We start from the raw sequence: 20,068 nt of genomic DNA, 5'->3' as shown, positions 1-20,068 counted from the left end.
TATATTTACTTTATACCTTTTTATTCGATATTTTCCTAACATGATACCTCATAAATATTATATATTACCTAATATATATCTATTGCATTGCACAAATGTAAAGAGATCCCTATATCATCTAAGATAATTTTCTGTAGACTTTTTACTTTATTAAGTATTTAAAGAAATAAATTAAATATAAATAATAATAATATGGTATTAATTTTGTGACGAAAAATTGAGTCATCGCTACTTTATAAATCGCGGGATTATTCATGAAAAATCCCGGATAATATATATTTCGCGGCGAGTTCCGGTAAATATATGTGCTAATTAGATCTGTCAACGCGTCATGTATCGAGACCTGTCAGACTCGCGAGCGTCACGCGAGTTGACGCCGCGACCATGCGGCTGCTGCAAATTTCTTCATCCGCCTTCGTCATCGTCATCGGTCATTCGCGCCGGCAGCGATGGTGACGTGTTGCTTTGCAGCCAATTTCCCCGACTTTCTTTCACGAACACGGCGAACGCGCGGCGTCCGGCCACCGCCTCCTCGCCTTCTTCTATTCCGGCGCGTAAAAGTCTCGATCTATCCGCCGCGCCGCGAGCACAAACTCCTCTTTCGGGAGTTCCTCCCACGACGAGAGAGCGCGAGAACCGGCCGCCTTGGCCCTCTTCGCAATCGATGGTCGAGAGAACGTTCGCGGCAAAGGTCGCGGTTGCGCGAGTGATCGCGAGTAACATCCTCGAATGGTGCGCGTCACCTGACACCGGTGAACCGTTGCGATAATTCGTTACCTGACGAGTGTACCTTGCGGTTTTTTCTGAGGTCGAAGACCCAGCTGATTATCCGGCTGAGAGGCGGAGGAAGAGGCAGCTCTGCGGAACGGAGAGAGAGAGAGAGAGAAGGTATTAGTAGATGTAAAGCGCGAGATGAATTGATCGGTCGGCGATAATATTGAAATAATTGGTGGAAGTTCGTCGGAGATTTCTCTCTAAACGCTTTTATAATAATAATGCCATTAATGTTATTTTTGACGGTATTATTTAAATGCAATTTCGCTTATAACCGTGTTAAAGGACGCGTTTTTGTGTCTTTAGCATGCACTTACTATCTATATTTTTCAAACTTGCAATTCGCGAGTTTCCAAGTGGGAAAACAAATATAAATTATCGTTATTGCTCAATAAAAGGTGAGTGAAAATTAGAAATCTGCGCAGCCATCAAGAGTCGGAAATTGTTGAGTCGACGAAAAAACATTAAGTCTCACGTGAAATATTGCGTATTTATCGTTATATATAATCGAAAGGAATAATGACACAAACATATGTCACGTGTATTTAACATTTTCATAGAATCATATATATTCTTAAAACGTTTAGAATTTTTTGTTGCTGTATACTCTTCATTATCGCAGATAGATGCAGAAGATCATAAAGTTAAACACGTCAATAAATGCATGCTGCATAAATAAACATAGTTACCATATGACATTACTTTTGAAATATGTACATATTGTTATTTGCATGCCATATATTTTTATTTTATTTATATATGACACGATTGGAATTATTACTTAATATGTATTTAATTCTATCGTAATCGCATTTGTTGGATCTTATCTGGAATCTAGGTAAGGTAAGTTTTTATGTTTTGAAGCTTTTATGTATGTATATATATTTTTTAAATATATCGTGTATCATATTTTCTTCTATTTTTTTACAATTATTTTTTTCTGCAATTTTTATAGAGTTCCATTACAACGAAAAATATTAAATATAGAATTTTTAAGAATATAATTACATAATAAAAATTAAACAATTACATAATGTACTTGAATCGGTTGTATACTTTCGGAAATGCATTCACTCGTACGATTTCGATCCACTTTTGGAAAATGAGTCAACGCGTCCGTGCAGAGTTACGTAAACCCGGACGCGTCGGGTCCGGGTTCGCACGGGATTTTGCACCTCTTTTTATTTTTCCTCCTGTAGGAGGATTACAGAAGTGCGTTACTCTCTCTTTCATTGGAAAGTCACTTGACCGTTTCTTCGCGGTTGAGATGCCGTACTCGTCTACGCGCGTGATCGTTGCGCGGCGCCACATCACGAGTGTGGTCGTCCAGTCTGACTAATGAATAGCTTTACTACTTATTTAGACGCGCGGAGAGCCGATACTCAAAATAGTTGAGTTCAATTGGATTTTCGAATTATTTAGACACTTCTCCCTCAGTTGCTCGACAATTATTTTATTGAATTATTATAAATTATTATTATTATTTAACTTCTATCTTTTTTATTTATTGGATGAATAATTTTGCGTGTAATATCAGAGTCTGCTTGTGAATGTTATTTTATTATATTTAAATTTCAATAACCAGTTACACAAAAATTGTTTGATTAAATTATTATAAATTATTATTATTTATCCTCTATCTTTTTTATTTATTGGATGAATATTAATTGTATGTGTAATATTGGAGTTTATATGAATGTAAGTTTATTATGTATATAATTTAAGTTTTCATAACGATTCTCTCTTTAACTTTTGAAGCTAAATCATTATTTTAACACTTATAATTTTTTACAAATAAAACTAGATTCTTATAATCCTTGTAATTTGAAAAAAAACCTAATTTCATCATCCTGTCGCGCATAGAAATGACAAACTTAAATGGCGAGGAATAGATTCTGCGTTGAGCAACTGTCTTTAAAAAAAGTAACGGACTATCGATACTAGAACCCCGTGCGTAGAATAGTTTATAGTCATTTTAAATCAATCACGATGCAATAAAGCATTGCAGAATGCATTCGAAAAAATATGTGCTTTCAAATTCTTTTCACTGAGTGTCCTTGATTCTTTTTTTAGACAAATCCATGCATATAAAATTTTGACATCCTGAATTCTGATCACTCATTTATTCTTCAGATTATACTGAAAACAATAAAGTATTTTTTTCTTTCCATATTATACTATGTGAATATTTCGAGAAATATTTTATGTATGAAATAAATGTCAAGTAACTGAAAATTGTTACTGCAAATTATAATAATTACAGTATACATGCAATACATGCGAATCTATATACATTTATATTTTCTTCCTCGCGAGAATAACTGAAAAGATAAGATAAGCAAGAAACGCGAGGTGTTTAATGACGAACTTAAATAAATTACTACATGTCAGTACAAGATAAAGTGTTCTGAGGTTAAAGCGCTTTTTCAAGATGTAAGAAGAGTTGTCTTAACTTTTAAAATCATCTCGGATGAGCGTAATAATTATGTTTTATATGTATGCATAATTAGCATGAGAATTAGCAGTTGTAAAAATAAAAAGAATATTAATATAAATTAATGTGAAAGATATACGCACAGTTTTGCCGAAATAAATATTTCTTCTAAATTCTGCTAGCAGGCTATCGAATATTATGACGTGATGCAAATATCGTGACATGTTATCATTCAAGCAGACTATTACGTATAGTTCCGCCACGTGCCTGGCGTTTTTCTATAAAATAACGAAGATGAATGGTCCACTTCGGAGAAACTATCCATTACATAAGCTAGTGTGACGATTTGCAATTTTGTATGAGATAATCCGAAAAGAGTTGAGAAAGCGAGAGTTTGAAGTTGCTAAGCTTTAAAATCACGCAATAATAGTTCTAATACATATACTACACATGAAAACTCTGGCGTATATTGTGTGTATACAATTGAAAGAAAATTTTAATACGCTGGAAAGATGATTTTAATTAATTCTTTCTCAAGTTATTCAACTCAAATTGTCTAATTATTTGGTCGTTTCTGTCGAAAGTGTTATATTATTTGCAAGATGATAAAAAATGATAACTATTGAACAATACCGAAGTAGGTCACGTAGCTCCCACATTTACATTTAATAATGCTTTATATCTATTTTTTCTATTGCTTTGGAAAGAGATGATATCATAGGCATAACAAACAGATAAGTGAACTTTTCCGATTTCTCAAAACTTAATTGTTGCCTACGCACGAAGCATGACGCTGAAATCGGTTGCTAAATACTACCGATGCAATAATTTTAAAAATATGTGCAAAAGAAAGCGGAGCATTTTCTAAAAAAAAATTAATTGTCTAAGCGCCCGATTTAGATTACAATTTCGTAAAAATAAATCGCGTTTTTTTTTTAATCATCGCAGATATTTTCGTTGAGATAGATAAGAAAGTGGCGAAATAACGTTTGAGAGCTTTATGCATTGTGACTTTATGAGCGTGCTTAGATAATTGACGATGTGCCAATCCGAGGGGTGTTAAGAGAAATAAAGGGAGGATGTCCGATTGCGACGAGCGATCTGGATAAGGCCTTCTGGCTGAACGGGTTTCGCTAACAAGCGAGTTGGAGGGCGCCCCACCTGCCTGCAGGAGGCGAGGCTCGCGATTCTCTCGATTCCGAAGGGGCACACATGCTCGCCTTCGTTCCCCTTCGACTCCGTAAGACATCGGGACCTCCTTCACTGTGGTCCTCAAACGAGCCTCGCGCTCCGCCAGGTACACAACTCCTCACGCATTCGCTCGCTCGCTCGCTCGTTCGCACGCACGCACGCACGCACGCACGCACGTATACTTGTAAGTATACGCACCGGCACTCGTAAGTCCCCGCAATTCATTCATTTTGATCGGCCACGTGACACGCTTGTTAAGATTTCGTTTATTGTTTTTTTCATTTTTATTACGCGTTAAAAAACTGTTTAATTCCGCACGAATTGACAGTTGCTGTGAATCAAATAAATTAATTTTATTTGTTAATTATCTTTCTCATATTTTCATATATTCTTGACATGTAATTCTCCGTTATATTTGTGCACAATTTTACCAATTAATTGCTTATTTGTTTTTACAATTTGCGATCCATTACTCAATCAACTATTTTACGCCTGTAATTTGACAATCAGCTGATTTTGACAGCTGCTTATTACTAATGCCTGTATAACTCCTGAATTTATTCTTAGTCATTTATTTGTCTCTTATTTTCTGCGGTTTTTGTTTCTAACTATTATAAGAGCCAAATTAGACTGGAAATAATGTTCTTTTTTACAACATTACGTTATGGGAAACTTTTGAAGAAAATACCAATCTCTCAAAAATATAATACTTGATTTGCATATATCAACTTTATACAGTAATATTTATTTGTATATAATTTTTTTTATATTTATTGAATATAAAATTGGATCAGTTTGGTTAAAAGTCAATTTTTAAGATTAGTTGTCAAACTTATATGTACCTAGTATATTTGAAGCACCTCCTTTCACTCGACATTTAAAATGAACTTTCAATTTTATTGCCAGGAATTTTATATACATACCGCCTTGTGAAACATCTTCTTATTTACACAGAATAAATAACTGAAAATCGACCAAGTGAGAAAGACAAAATGCGGGTAGTCTGCACATTTTGCGGACTGTTCTTGGCCATTGCCATTGTCAATTGCAGTCCTATTGTCAAGAGAGATGCGGAAAAACCATCCGAGGAAGATCTCAGTCCATTGAACGAAGTAAGTAGTCTTGCATTTTGTTTCTCCTTTTTAAAGTGCTTGAAAGCAACTTGTACCACTTTGCATATTCAAGTATGTTATATATAAAGCTATTTCTCGTCGTGTATTGAAAGATTTATGAGAAGATAGGAGTTATCTTGAATCGTCTTAGAAAGTAAAAGAATAAAAGTCAAAGATTAACTATGCAGTTGCACATTGTACTTTAATAATGCAATTTAAATGCTGAAAGTACGTGTGTGTGTATACATAAAAACTATTAATCGATCTCTCGCGTTGAGAATTTATAATTATTATGTCGCGTGTCCTCGTAGACTCTCAGGAAATTGAAACACGAAATGAAAGCGCAATTGAATCTCCGACACGGAGAAGTCGCTTCTTCGAAATATGATTGACAAGAATTTGACAAATGGTAATGTTTAAAGTTGTCGCTTAAAATCCTTTCCCTTTCTTTCCCCCTTTTTAAGCAACGTGCCGAATGAATGCGAGATACCTTCACTCGACCTAAAACACGGACAGCCAAACATATCGCTAGAGAATAAAAAGACAAATATAAAGCGACCAAAGTGAAAGTAAATATCGCAAAATTTGCCAACTCGATAATTCGCGTGAACTGTTTCATCGAATGCAATTGATAGAATAGATCATTTTTAGAGTACACACAAAAATTATATATACAATAAATATTTATCTTGTAGATTTAATTAAGGGAAATATTAAATAAGGAAAACCTTATATATTTTTTTTATTCTGTGTCTCCGCCTTTTTTTATTCAAGAAAAGAGACGAAAATAAATTATAATTATAATTATAATTATAATATTATACAAAATTTTTTTAAAATCAATGTTTTTTTCTTTATTGTAAAAAATTCCGCCTTTCTAAAATTAAATTTACTTGTCATTGTAATATATTGAATTATATCGGAAGAAAAACATATCTTGTTAATTAAATGTGCCACACTTAATGAGAGAAAAAAATGGAAAAGACAGATGTATATGAAAAAGACTAAGACCGAGAGAGACACATTATCTCGAGAACGAGTCAAGAGTGAAAGTGGTTGGCGCTGCTTTTACGAACTTAACATGTAGGAGATGGATGCGAAATAACGAAATTTCCGTAGCACGCACGTGGCGCGTATCGTCCATAACGAGGAACGAAGTATCGTTGTCACAGCTGATGAGCAAGCATTAATGTAATCGGAATGCGATCCCGCTAAAACAACGTAGTTTTACGTGCCAATCTCGCTCACCTAAAATGAAAGCAGCGTTGCATAATGATCACAATCGTGTACGAAATTATAGAATTTAAAAATATCGCGCGCGAACGCGAGATCTAATTCTAATTGTATAATAATGTTTTTTTAATTTTATATAATTTTATATAGTTTCAGTATAATTTGGAAATCTTTAGAAATCTAAAAACTTGTATAAAAATATGAATGCAAATATTTAAAGAAAAGGTGATTTCGACAGTGTTCATGTAACTAAACGCGAAATACTTGATTGATAAATAAAAGTCAGAGTGAATCGACAAAAAATCATCGTGGAGAAAACTCTTTCCTGCAATACTTCATCTCATCTTCGACTTTTTCTTTCCGCTTATTATTAATTATGAGAGAATATTTTACTTCCCATATATCTTATTGTTAGAATATTTCTATTATTTAAAGAAAAACTTAAAGAAACTTAATTTTATGCAGGTAATCGTAATCGAAGCCGAGGAAGCTGATGACGAAAGGGGTGATAGGGATAAGAGAAAGATTGGGCTCACGCTTGGAATAAAGAATGGCATCCTCAACTTCGTGTTCGGCGTAAGAATGGAATTAATAATTAGCAAATTTTTAATAATAAATCTCTGCTCTTACACGTAACAAATCTCATAAAAGTAACTAATATTACATATCAATTTTTATAAATTAATATTTTTTTTATAATTGTATGAATAATTAAAGCCGCGAATCTGAAATAAGATTTCGTTACAATTGGAAACATATGCATCGAGAGACGTTGAATGTAACGCAGAAATGTTATATAGAGATTTAGTACCAATTTTGTTCTCTTCTTTGATAAATGCATACTTCTCCAGAAAGTGGACGCCTTATTGGACTCAAAGACAAAAGCGCTCGAGGCTCTCGAGGAAGTGAACAAAGCGAAAAATGCGATTTACGGAATAGACGCTAGCAAATCGTACACATCGGAATTCCTGAGTGATTTGGCGTCCAAGAAGATTCAGGCCGCATCAAGCAGCTTAGGACCTATTATAAACAGCGCGTCGACGTTCTTCTCAGGAGCTTCGTCTGGTATAACGAACGCACTTGTCTCGAAAATCGCGCCCCTAAGCTCACTTTCCGGTGGTCTTTCCGGTGGAGGTGGAAGTGCAGGTATGTACACAATAAGATTTAAGAAGTTCTCTTATTAATTTACCCCGATGCTGATAGAGGTACGTAAAAATATGGAGAACGTTCTCTTCCATAAATAATTAAATAAGAATTTTTTTTGTACCGTAATAAAATCTAAAATACTTCCGCTTATAAAAAAAATGTAGGAGGTGGCGGATCGGCTCCCGGCGGATCTGCTCTTCTCGGCACTCTCCTGACTCAAGGAATCGGTCTTTTGTCGAGTTCGAGCCAAACTAGTGGCAGTTTTGGCGGTTTAGGCGGTTTAGGCAGTTTAAGCGGTGGTCTCAGCGGAGGAGGAGGAGGAGCAGCAGCAGGAGGAACTAAGCCCGCTTCCGGCTTAAGCGATACGAGTTCCGGTGCTGGAGTCGGAGCTCAAGCCGGAGCTGGAATCGGAGCCTTCGCCAATTTGGCCGGGGTACGATCGCTCTGAGTTCACTTTATTCTTCTCTAAATTATGACTTTTTTCTTCTACTCTTTAAGTTTCACACATGTCGCCTGCTCTGTGTCTGACATGTAATGCAAGCTGTCTCTGGCCGGAGAGAGACTCTGAAATGCCTTCTCGTAAGAGAAAGTAGTTCGCTACTTTTTTTAATAAACGAAATATAACAGTCTCTTTTTTGACGAATCTCAATAAACAAACTTTGGACGATGGGTAACTGTTTTTTGCAAGTGACAACATTAACTTCCGCGCTACGAGTGAAAATACAGAAGTGCATGTTGTGTGAAAGTGCAAATAATTTTTGTATATAATTTTCTATTTATTATTTATTCGTATTTCTCAGTTTGCATGCGTAATTATATTTTTAATATTCTTCATTTTTTTTTATTTTTCATTAAAATAACTACTGTATGTTAACAAAACTGCTATAATCCCAATCTTAACTTCTCTAATAACAATATAATTCAAACTTTTGATCTCTACGTTGATCCCTACTTTTTCTTTTTCTCTCTGCACCCTGATAAAAAATTCTGTTACTATTACTGCTATATAATAACAACTGAAAGAAAAGAATCTGGTTCATCGGTGATATACTGACACGCTTTATTAAATTTCCGACTGTGTGACTAATTAACGTTGCTGATTAAAGTAAAACTTCCTTATAATTTTGGAAGACATCTTTACGAGACGAGATCTTCCGATAACCGCAAATTATGTCTGCGATTAAAATGAAGTATTGTGCATAAACAGTACGATTACACGCCTCCGCAAGCGGCTTAAAGGCAAGTGGGATAAAAGCGGGCCGATGGGAATTTTGGACTGCGGACTTTTTGTACGCCTGGACCGGCGGAGCAGCAGGGAACGCTTGAGAGAAGACATATCCTTGGGGGAAAACACAGAGTGACGAACAAACAGTAAACAGGACGTTAAAATGCACATCAAAATGGAGAAGGGGACGGACAGTAAAACGTATTTTTCGCATGGATGAATATAAGCGTTCCATTTAATATGGAGTGTGTGGAATTTTTGTTTCTAGTTGGGCAGATAATTGGCAGGATCTCTCTTCCTCTCTCTCTCGCTCTAGAAGTTCTTGCTCCTGTAAAAAGCCTATATTAAGAGCGTTCGAACAAAACATATAAAAGGGAAAGAAAGAAAAAAATTCTACAGAAAAAAAAGGAAATGCTCTCTCTTGAACGAATCGACGCTTCTGGTTGAATCATGGGCTGCGCTGTATCCTAACATTACAGAAGAGCTAGCATGAATCGACTTGCCATCGTAAAAGTTGTAAATAATTTAACAGTAGCCTCTAAGCGAGACGAACTAGTGAAATGTGTAAATGATGTAAATAGCGCATTCAAAAATGCTCTATAACACGTAAACCTAATAATCGATATTGAGGATGTTGACGATGACGAGGACGATGGTGATGATAATGTCAAAAATAAACATATAATTATATTTTTGTCTATTATTTGTGATAAATTTATTGCAGAGTATCACGAAAGTCCAATATATCCTCTTTCCCATATCCTTGTTATATCTTTCATCCTTAGAATTTATTCATATAAATGTTTAAATATTTTTATTTATTATAGTTTTAAAATACATTGATAAGTTTACAATTACAATTAAAAATGTAGTTTTTTCATTGCTTTATTTTCTATCTCTTTAAAGTATTATTCATACAAATATTTTATACAAATATATTTCTGTATATAAGAGCACAAATTTTTCAAATAAATATATAAACTCTATATTTAATCATACACAATTTTTATTTTGCGCATTTGTATTTAAATAAATGCAAATAAAATATATCTGAGCGAAATAAAATTATGAGTAGTAAATATAGAATTGTAAAAGTAATGATTCTTGTCTCAAAGAATCGTTCCTCTTTTCCTTCATGTTCACTGAATCATTACAAATGAGAAAAATTACGGATACCCATACATTTTTTTACATAAGCACTTTAAGTTTTATATAATTTTCCCACGTGATACTTTTTATACTGCTTTCAAATGATGATGAAATATGTGATCAAGAAGTGTGACGAAAGAAAATTGAATAAACCTCATTTCATATCGTGCATTTGTGTGCAGAGGGTGCCTACTACCACGGATGATACACCCGTTTTCGACAGAACCAGGGTGTCCTTGGATATACCATCAAGAGCATTTGGAGCTGGTTTCACTCTAGTAACCAATATTAGCAAAATTCTCAACAGCTTAATCTTAGTAAGTATCGCGCATATGTTATTTAAAGTGACACCTAGTAAAAGGTACGCTAATGATTTCCATTTACACAGGAATCTAATCGTACTTTTTTTTATGATTGTGTTTTTTTTAAATTTAATCGCGCCCAAACGATTAACCCCCCTATTCGAGTTACCCTTTACTCAGAATATACGAAAAAAGAACGAGATCTAGATCCGCTCTTTCGACAGAAGCGGGAAATTATTAACTTTCGCGTATACGAATTATTGATTAATCTCTCTTGTCATTAACAGTTGAATTATCCACATTTCAGAATTCGGCTCGCCGAACACAGTCGGTCCTAGAGGTTTTTAAGCCATTATTCCGTGGTTCTTTCGCTATAAAGGGTTTACCATCAGATCAGCACTGAGACATCTCATTTCCCTAGGAATTACTGTACTATTGCGATTAAATTGCTCAATAATGATTGTTTCGTCAAGAAACATTCAGCAAGTTCCACATATTTCCTAAATAGTACTGTTGATGAGAATCTGTCGAGTTGGTTTCAAAATCTTGATAGATTTTAAATCCCATTTTGTTAGATATACGACTTAAAATATCGTGTTTGCTTGGCAGGATATTTTTTCGCTGTCACGTGTTACACAATTTATTACTATTATTTATGACGCCATATTTTTGTCTCATTTTTATCTATTATTCTTCCATGATCGTCATCTATTCGAATAATAAATTAAATTTTTTTTCTGTATGACTCGAAAATTGGCGCCATAAGTGACAGACAAGTTTTTAATGATTAAGAACATATAGACGAAATAGAATATTTATGTATATGTTAAGTATCAATATAAGATTTTAATAAAACAACATGTAATAATAAAATTCAAACGATAAACTAAGGAAGTAGGAAAAAGAGCGAGAATCAAACTAGTTTACATCCCATAAAATTAATTCTATATAATTATGGTTGTAAAGAATTTTTCGAGAATTTCCCTGATATACATATGTCATCACTTTATAAAACACATATTGCCATAATCTATTGAGTCGCATAAATGAAAATATAATTGCGTAGACTTTTTATTTTATTTGACAACATATTACTTAACATACCTATTTGTGTGGCAAAATGGAAACCTTATATTTATCAAAACCGGTTTATTAGGCAATAAGTAAATCGCAATAAGAAGTTCTACGTCGATAATATGCGTTTGGTCGCATGACAGACTATTCGATAATTTATTACACATATATAAATGTACGATTTTTGTACAAGATCGAACGGTCAGAGTGTCTCACCAGATGACATCGAGATCTTGTAACGTTTTGCTGTTCGTGTAACGAGGACGTTCTTAGCAGACAAACTGTAACAAACTGCGGAAATTGAGCTCCTCGCGCGTTCCAGCTTTTCAAGTGCAATAAAAATTATTTTCTCTTAAAAATAAAATATTAAATAGAAATATCTTTGTTTTTTAATCCAACAACATTTATATACTTTCTCGATAATACCTTCTTATTGTACTGCAAAATTAATTATTAGCTGCGCACCATTAATTTGTATCATATGTCGGAAGAAAGCACGTGTTTGATGGTTTATTTTGTCTTGAGCATTTTAAGCATTTTTATTTATCTATCATTTTTTATACTTATTCCGGAGCATACCGGAACAAAAGTGACTGGAACAAGTCATCATTTTGCATGACTCTTAGATCAACGACCTCTTGCACGATTTTCCTTTTGACGAATAAGTCAATGAGGGTCATGTAGAATGAACAGCGACGTGCAAAGTTCGAAGAAGAATTGCAACAGAAGGTATAATTCATGCTAGAAAGAATGTAGGTGAAAAAAATGAAAAAAACTTACACAAACAAGTGACGGCGGCGATGATGCATTTATATAATCCGCGCAATTTGAATAATAGATTATTAATAGATGTGCATAAAAGGGACATTAACATACCATACAAAAATTTATTTTCGAAATGTGCTACACGAAAATTATTTTTACTATAACATATTTAATTTAATTAATTTTAGTCTTTTATAGTTTATTTCTTATGACCTTTGCTTTATACGGCATTCTTAAACAAGAGAAATCAAAAAATCATCATAAAGATTAAGCATTTCTCTTACGCATAATGCGAATACCTGCATAATTTTTATCTGTTACATGTTTTTATTATTTACCTCTCGTATTACATAATTAAAACATGAAATTAAAGAAAATAAAAAAGTGATATTATTTAACATTAACTTTATGCTATAAACCAACTTGCATTTGTATTAAAGAAAGTTCAGTGTAATTACTCAGATATTTTTTCACGAATATTGTTTTTGATTGCTATTACTTAAGAAAATTCCAGCGATTTGCTAATTGTCGAAATAATAAATATCGAAAGCATAAATAGGAATAAATGATTGAAAAAGCGTATTATGCGTAGCGTTAAAATTTTTGTGCAGAATTGCATAAAAATTTTGTCGAGAAATTTCGTTGATTTGTCCCGTTTACTTATACCAGAATACGTAAGATATGTCGTAAAAATGTTGACGACCTTCGAGGCCGATTCTCGAGGTATCGAGAGGTGGAGAAAACTCATCTTGTTAGTGCGAGTTCTGCCGTCCAGCAAGATGCACTTGTTTTTACAATTTTATTAGTCATCGTCATAGATTCATGAGAAATTGTGCAACCTGTGAACTTACAAACACATTTTAGTGTAAAGCGTAATAGTGCAATAGATGTGCATTAAAACATAATAGTGAACTATCAATCTACTGTTAGACATTATTTTTATTTAATAGGAATAATATAAGAAAAACTTAAAGGTAAGATAATTACTTTTTAATTATATATTCGATATTCTTATTTAGGAATTAAATTAGAAATATTAAATATTAAGTTATAAATATAATTAAATTAAATATTATATACTTTGTATTCTCGTGGAATAAGCTTAAATTGAAAAATAAGATCAATACAATTAATTTTTTAATATAACTATATTACACAATATATATATATATATATATATATATATATATATATATATATATATATATATATATATATACAATGTTTGTGCGTATTGAAGAAATTGCACGTTATAATATATTATTATTATTATTAATTTTCTAACTTATTTAAACGCGGAATAATTCATATTGAGAAATTTGTTTTTATGAAGTTTACTTAAAATTACATAACTTTGTACTTAAAAACGTTTTAAAATTTAATCACTTCTTAACAAAACTCTGATGAATTCGACGAAGAAAAGAGGAAATCGTCTAATAATTTGCTCAAATACTAGACTCTTTTATAACAATTGTTCAGCATCACATCACATGTACAAAAGAAGTAATCACTGTAATAGTATAATATAACATAATAGCACTAATCTTATATAATGTTTTATTTTTTTGTAGTCTTTATAATAAATTGCAGATTTCTGCAACAAACGTAAGTAAGATAAGGATTACGTGTCAAAAAAGTAGTTTAAACATTCGATCTAAGTTTAAACTGTTATTGAAATACTACCCCTAAAAGTTCAAGCTTCTTATTAAAGTCAATGTTATTAAAAAAAATTATCTATTCTGAAACTGGTTTCTAATTTAACCAGTCTTTATAACTATCATTCTGATAATTATTCTGGAAAAATATATAAAGTATTTTCCTATATTAATGTTATTTTTAAGAATGTTAGTTTCAAACCTTTTTATATTTCTATGTAACTCTTTGTCATAAATCTCATATTGTGTAAAAAATTTTTAATTACTGTTCCACTGTCTACTCTCACTAATGTAATACTCAGTTCTGATTCATGTATTCGGTCAAGGCCGAATCTTCATATATGATCTTTAACGCATAAACACAGTTTCATAATTATGATTTATAAATACAATTTTTCAAAATAACAAAATCTTGCACATCTTGTCTATACATATATATAATTATTGATTACAAAATTAATTGCGATAATTTTCGCAAATTTATTATTTTCTTTTCCCAACTAGTAGTTTACTATTTTATTTAAATTTAAATTACTTTAAAAATAATATTTAATATATAGCATATAAATTATTTTCAAAGAAATCTTTCTTGCAAACAATTTTTTAAAGCATTTAGTAAGAAGTAGAAATATGTTTCTAAAATCAAGCCTTGTCTTGTCTTACTTTACAAGTAGATCAAAATTACATAAAATAATGTCAATAGGTAAGTAGAGAATGTATCGTAATAATAGACAAATACTGATATATATATATATATATATATATATATAGACATTAGGTAAGTATTGACGTACGAGGACAGGCTTATTATGTAAGGCAAGTGTATAAAAGATGTATGTTACATATATATACATAACCACGTAAAACCCCACCTTACATTTCGTCAAACCTAAGATTCGACTCATGTCAAATATTCACTATAGATATTATTATTTCTGCGTTCAAATCGCTACAATATATTAAATATAATTTGCTATTATTATTCCATTGTATATATTATAAAAATGTTTAATGTAATAGTGCATCATTATTATTATTATTGCAAATTTGCGTGCAAAAATTTTGGTAACGGTTTTTATAACGGAGAAACTTTTCGCAGATCGATGCACATAGAGCATATATGTTCAATATAAACGAACACGTGAATTTCGTATTTACGCATACCTTTCACAGTGAGATAATTAACACTCGGTAATCGGAGCGTGTCATGCATCAACGAAAAACTGGCTCGAATAATAACTGTAAAAATGTAATTATACGGCGCATAAACCACCATTTTATCATTATTCTATTTCATGGAACAATTCTTGGATTTTTAGAGAAGAATCTCGCTCGATGAAAAATATCTATTTCTTTGTCTCCCAATTATTCAGAATTATAGCTGAAAAATTGAAAGAGCGGGCAAGAAGTTAGCGGTATCATTTATGATTTATACAATCGCCGTGTATGATTTATACAATTGTAATCGAATACATACCGATGGCCATAACGGAGTAAGTGATCTCGATTACGTGTGTGATTACGAAGAGTGAAAGTGAAAGATGGAAGAGTTGTTATGTATAGTCCACGTGGATCTGAGCCCCGAGCAGGTTTCCGAGGACATAAAGTTAAGTACTGCGGTTGTCGATCTCCGAACAAGACGGCGCGAATCCAATCATTACATATCGATAATTTATAGTGATCTACTAATGTGCATTTGGACTGAAAGAGAATGCAACAAACTCATTAATGTTGTGCTTTACATATGTGCCAAAGAAAAGACGATTCAACAAAGTTGCATTAGTGTATTCGGTGTGTTCGCGATTTTAATTTTAATTTCAAATTCTGCAAAATAAATTTTATTGCAAGACAATGACGCGAAGCAATTAAATTACACTTATCGCAATTTTAAAAAAATAATTCGATTTCTCGCGAATTTTCAAAAAAGTTTAAGAAAGATAAATGGATGACAAAGTATTAATTTTATGTAAGTTTATTTTAATCTAAATTTTTTATTTTGTTATATACAGAGCTTTATTATACAGAATATGTAATATTAAAAATTAAAAAGTTAATGGCATTTCTTAACATTTTGTAAAGATCATAAATTAATTAGAAAAAACAAAGTTAAAATTGCAAGTATATTAATAATATATAATGTAAAGGGAAAGTGTGGAACTTGTATTAAAAAATAGGTACAACTTTATTATGCCGATCGCTGAAGTCCACGTGCTCTATTTAAATTTAAATCATTCCACGTGCGTCTGCATTTTCGCAATCGATAAAGATCTTTGTGTGATTTATTTCGCAGAAGTAGAAAGTCTCGTTTAAACCCGCATTACATATTTAGGTTCTTCTGACGTGTGTGGTTTGACACCGCAATTATTTCAAAGGTGCCATGACACAACTAGCTAACGTGACACTCTTGATTGATGTTATTTAATGTAATCATACTGTCAGCGATCGACATAAAATGTCATAAACATAGTTGCAATACTCGAAATATAATTTGTGCCAGTATTTCTTAATACATAACTGAATTGCAATATTCGAATGGCAAACTTATATATATAGCTAGCTATAGTGCTCGAATATTTTACATATATGTTTAGCAACTGCCGAAGTATCTATCATTTGCAAAACGACAGAAGGCCGCTGCAAGGGGCCGAATTTTTGACATTTTGTTGCAACATACCGGACACTCAGGCTGGCCCCATTATTTCGCAAGATGCTCAATAAGGTCGACCGTTAATTCACGTGCACGTGTTATACGTTCCCGTCACGTACAGCGAGGATGGCCGAAATGGATCGTCGAAATCTCCGAACAATCCTCGTTGGAAACAAATCGCCGTCGTCAATCGCGCCAGTTATGCTTGGTCGGCAGCGGAAGTCATCGACCAGAAACAGTTTTATAATGGGAATGCTGTATTAGGTCGAAGGGAGGCAATTTTCCGAACGATCGTGCGTGAACGGACGATAGAAACGACAGTTTTATCGCGACAAACTGAGCGAGTGACGCATAAACCTCACAGCGGAAAAGGCTTCTCAAGAGTTAAGACTACTTGTGCGAGATTTCATGTATAATCTGCGAAAATATTAGATTGTGTGTGCTAAAAAAATTGAGAATGTCAAATAATTTTTCGAGCATTGTGCACGCGCTTGAAGAGAAGAAACGTTTTGACATGTGTGTCTGGATTTAAAAGTCTGTGTCATCAAAGTAAGTCCATATTTACGTAGGCTCCCCTACGGAATTAATAAAGTAAATTTATTCTATTTAAATTGTATTAAATTATATTCTATTTAATAACTTTTATTTATTATATTTTATTTATCTGCTTTATTAAATTTATTAAAGTATATTCTATCTAAATTAAATTATATTATATTTTATATAAACTAAATTTAATAAATTTAATAAATTAAAATCAGATTGTATTACAATACATATTTATAATGACATCTCCCTATTTACACAATTAAAAATTGTGATAATTTTTTTATACTAACAATAAATTGTATTAGCGTATAATTATGCTACGAAAGTACTATGCAAATTATATAATTGATTGTACGTAACTGATTTATAAATAATAGACCGTAACACAATTACAAGAATCTTGTCTATGAAATTACAGTTGACAATCTTCCTTCGTACTTTCGCCTTATTTCGGCAAACTTTCTTTATTTTACTAAATGAATACTGTCAGCCTTATATAATAACAGCTGATTCTTTTCCGTGCATCACAGTCATCGTCCGACTCTCACTGCGCGATGTTTTCTTCGGTCCCGTGAGCTGCAATTTTATAACAACGCAATCATCTCACTTCTGTTATGACATTATTTACATAATATATGTAATATATTGCTTGTTATGTGTTAAAGTTACAACAGTTTATTTTACTCTATACTCACTATAAATGTTTTTGTTGAAAATATTTTGATACTATAGACTTCCACTTTCTTCCTGATTATACACATTCATACATCTTTATTCCTATTCTAAATAATTAATTAATCTGATTTCTTTTATAATATATAATTAATCTGGCGTAACTTTAATCTTATGAATATTTTTCTTACAGATGTATACATCATCAATCGGTGCCTTTACAGCCAGTTGGCTGTTTCTCTGCTTAATTAAGCCGCTTTATAGCGAAGTCATCATAGAGAAGTTAGATTGGATTCCTTATGAAGTCAATAATACTATACATTCCGATCCAATTTTTTTTGAAGAACAACTTCAGTCTAAGATTTCAAAACTTCCGCAATACATTTATCATCGTAATTATCAATCTAATTCAGTGCAATCTGAGGTGCCTTCAAAAGACCTGTATCCTGAAGCTTATGTGAAAGAAAATGTAGCAAACTCTATGTCAAAATATCCGGTAAGAAAACAAATATAAAATATCATTGTTTAGAAACTCAGCACATTGAATGCCAGGAAGCTTTTTTTAAAGAAAAGCCTTTTTTTAGTTGGAACAATCTTATCAAGAGACTCGAATAAGGGACGAAGAGATGATGCTGAAGATGAGTATATTGGAGAAACTGTTATCCGAAGACGAGAATGACGTCGAGTCAATGAACTCGATCGAAGACAGCATCTTCGCGGAGACGAGCATCTCCGAAGAAACCAAAAGGGTCGCTAGACAAGTTCGCAGGCAGCGGCCGGGATTCTTTTATACTTTAGCAAGAGTCGCTTTCGAGGTATGAATAAGAATATTATATAACAAAATCAATATTTGCCGCATATATAATATAATGGTAAAGAGCTTAAAATATAATAAGTATAAAAAAGGTTTGAAAATGAGAATTGATAATATCTGTTCCCGCAGAACACTTTCACTATCATAAAAATAAAATTACAATATTGAGGGTGCAATTGTTAAAAAAATCGTATAAAGATATATATAGTAGAAAAATTATAGTATAAAATGTAGTATAAAATATAATATAAAATATAGCATAATAATATAAAATATAATATAAAATATAATATAAAATATAGAAAATGTCAAACATTGAGGGCAATTATTTTTCTTTACTTCTTATTTTTCGACTCTCTTATTGCTGGATATAATTTCTCAATACAAATAATAAAAACAATTTTTTTCTTTATGGAATTAATTAAATGAAGAAAGTGTGTGGAGATTTCGCTATGTTTGACTAATGTTCCATTTATTTATTTCAGACGTTCAACGATACGCGTTCGGCGATTAAACAAATAAGCAATATTATCAGCGAAAATATTGTACCAGATACAACCACGCAACCGCCAAGGGTCAGTAGTAGTAATTCATTGCAAGTAAACAATATGTCTTCGACAACGGTCGCTACGTCGTTAAATGATCAAAATGATCTGTCCAGTAATTTGACGACTGTTAATGTAACAATGAGGCCGACAACCACGACAACTCAAGCGCCTTTTAGATTCACGCAATCTGGATTGGCAAATTTGTTAAGCAGAAATTTGCGCGGTTTGGTGAGACTCTTTAATATTGAATGGCAGGATGCTCTAAATGTGAGTTTTTATAATATCTATTTTTTATTATTGCAATTTTAGATGTATTTATCGAATTATTTTGATCGACAATTTTAACATAATTGTAATTAATTTTTTAATCTTTTAGCAATCAGATATATCTGTGAGAGAATTTCAAAAGAATCTCGGAAATCAAGTAGGCTCTTTTCTGCAAGATAATCCAAACGCCTTTTAAAAATAACGAAGAAAGAAGAGTGAATAAATGGTGACAGAGTGACAGTGACAGATTTGTGACAAAAAATTTTTGACAGTTTCATAATTTAGCCAAAGACTACAGTGTGTTGTCACCGAAACAAATATTTAAAAAATATATATTTATATATACATATATACTATTCTGTAAAGAGAGATAACATCTGCACTGTTGAGCAATTATGCAGCAATTTAATTTTCGGATAGAAAAAATATATATGCGCGGGTGTAAAAATAATTATCTTTCTTTTTCATTAAATTTGATTTTATTATTAATGCATCAATTAGATACATCCAA

General features: G+C 32.3%; 2 protein-coding genes across 7 annotated transcripts; both read left to right on the top strand.

Moving 5' to 3' along the window:
• Positions 1 to 600: 600 nt before the first annotated feature.
• Positions 601 to 11,969, top strand: LOC114942639 (uncharacterized). Of its 6 annotated transcripts, none has more exons than XM_029318050.2 (7): positions 601 to 888; positions 5,354 to 5,511; positions 7,210 to 7,320; positions 7,596 to 7,890; positions 8,055 to 8,323; positions 10,447 to 10,581; positions 10,874 to 11,969. In XM_029318050.2, the coding sequence occupies exons 2-7, from the start codon at positions 5,392 to 5,394 to the stop codon at positions 10,967 to 10,969; spliced, it is 1,026 nt and encodes a 341-aa protein (XP_029173883.2). In that variant the 5' UTR covers positions 601 to 888; positions 5,354 to 5,391; the 3' UTR covers positions 10,970 to 11,969. The 6 variants fall into 6 exon arrangements, with proteins under 6 accessions (XP_029173883.2, XP_029173882.2, XP_029173881.2 ...); XM_029318049.2 differs by lacking the exon at positions 601 to 888 and adding an exon at positions 4,180 to 4,505; XM_029318048.2 differs by lacking the exon at positions 601 to 888 and adding an exon at positions 4,180 to 4,583.
• A 1,203-nt stretch (positions 11,970 to 13,172) lies between these two features.
• LOC114942629 (uncharacterized) lies at positions 13,173 to 20,046 on the top strand. Its single transcript, XM_029318031.2, has 5 exons — positions 13,173 to 13,379; positions 18,122 to 18,424; positions 18,513 to 18,743; positions 19,228 to 19,557; positions 19,667 to 20,046. Exons 2-5 carry the CDS (start codon positions 18,122 to 18,124, stop codon positions 19,751 to 19,753), a joined length of 951 nt encoding a protein of 316 aa, XP_029173864.2. The 5' UTR covers positions 13,173 to 13,379; the 3' UTR covers positions 19,754 to 20,046.
• Positions 20,047 to 20,068: the final 22 nt, after the last annotated feature.

Source organism: Nylanderia fulva, unplaced genomic scaffold (genome assembly GCF_048542155.1).
Source record: "Nylanderia fulva isolate GAGA-0341 unplaced genomic scaffold, ASM4854215v1 Scaffold12, whole genome shotgun sequence".
NCBI lineage: Eukaryota > Metazoa > Arthropoda > Insecta > Hymenoptera > Formicidae > Nylanderia > Nylanderia fulva.
The sequence above is the reverse complement of the archived record's forward strand: the minus strand, read 5'-3'. Positions and strand labels throughout refer to the sequence as shown.